Source organism: Poecilia reticulata, unplaced genomic scaffold (assembly GCF_000633615.1).
Source record: "Poecilia reticulata strain Guanapo unplaced genomic scaffold, Guppy_female_1.0+MT scaffold_254, whole genome shotgun sequence".
Taxonomy (NCBI): domain Eukaryota; kingdom Metazoa; phylum Chordata; class Actinopteri; order Cyprinodontiformes; family Poeciliidae; genus Poecilia; species Poecilia reticulata.
This window is the reverse complement of record NW_007615038.1, coordinates 122,552-123,927: the sequence shown is the minus strand read 5'-3', so window position 1 is coordinate 123,927 and position 1,376 is coordinate 122,552. Positions and strand designations below refer to the sequence as shown.

The window sequence follows — 1,376 nt, the reverse complement described above, 5'->3', positions numbered from 1 at the left end:
GATCCTCAGTGTGTCTCTGTCCACTCAGACCTGATCAAGGACTGGGCGAGCGACAGCGCGCCGGATATCTACTCCTTTGTGCCGTATTCCTGGACGTTCAAGATCTTATTCCACCAGTTTGAGATGATTTGGGCGGCGAACCAGCACAACTGGATCGACTGCTCCACCAAGCAGCAGGAGAACGGTGAGCAGGCCTCCGTCACCGTGACCCGGTCCGACGTCGGCAGGACGTCCTGACAAACGAGCCGCACTGCGTCTGTGGGGGTAAACCTCTGGTTCCCACAGCTTTAGCTGCGACGGCGTGGTTCCAGGGTCATATGCTGGCAGAGTGATGTTGAGGTCAGCTGATCGGTCAGCTGATCGGTCAGCTGATTGGTCAGCTGATCGGTTGCCTTGTTGACCTGCAGTGTACCTGGCGGCCTGCGGCGAGACGCTCAACATCGACTTCACGCTTCCTTTCACCGAGTTCGTCCCCGCCACCTGCCACACCCGMTTCAGCCTGAGGGTGAGTCCGTCTGCTGGTTCTGCTCCGACCGGTGCAGCTCTGAACATGGCCGCCGCGCCGCCGCGGCGTCTCTCCCGCAGGCCGAGGACACGGACATGCGGCTGTCGCTGCCGGAGTGCCACCCCAGCCGCTACCCGCTGCTCACCCTGGCCAAGGACCACCAGAGCGCCAAGCTGCCCGGCGACGGCGAGGGAGCCCCGCCCTCCAAGGCCAGCAAGCCGCGCTGGAGGAACATCACCAAAGCAGAGTGAGTTTAAAATCATTCAGATTCTAAAAATAAATTAAAATAAAATATTATAACTTTTTACAGATTACATTTTTTATTCTGACTTTATTCCACGTTTAGTGGAACACAAGCATTTAGTCTGCGCCACAGTGTTAGCCTAGCTTTAGCATGGCGTTAGCCTAGCTTTAGCAAGATGTTAGCCTAGCTTTAGCAAGATGTTAGCCTAGCTTTAGCATGATGTTAGCCTAGCTTTAGCAAGATGTTAGCCTAGCTTTACAAGATGTTAGCCTAGCCTTAGCATGATGTTAGCCTAGCTTTACAAGATGTTAGCCTAGCCTTAGCATGGCGTTAGACGGCGCTGTAACGGTCGCCGTGGTGACGTTATGGTCGCCATGGCGTTGTAACTGTTGTCGTGGTGACGTAACGGTCGCCGTGGTGACGTAACTGTCGCCGTGGCGTTGTAACTGTTGCCGTGGTGACGTAACTGTTGTCGTGGTGACGTAACTGTTGCCGTGGTGCAGGGCCGGCTGGGTGGACTGCTGGAGCGTCCCAAACTTCCTGCTCATCATCGACTACACCTGGCATCCCATCTACCCCCAGAAGGAGGATGAGCAGCTGAAGCAGTCGTGTAGGTTCTGGTTCTGG

The 1,376-nt window shown here is 55.5% G+C and overlaps 1 protein-coding gene across 1 annotated transcript in view; it reads left to right on the top strand.

Moving 5' to 3' along the window:
• kiaa1109 (KIAA1109 ortholog) overlaps positions 1-1,376 on the top strand; it is an 89,729-nt gene that overhangs the window by 17,045 nt on the left and 71,308 nt on the right. The window contains 4 exon segments of the mRNA XM_017303367.1: positions 10-184; positions 408-505; positions 586-752; positions 1,253-1,363. Coding sequence (XP_017158856.1) covers positions 10-184; positions 408-505; positions 586-752; positions 1,253-1,363 — 551 coding nt within the window.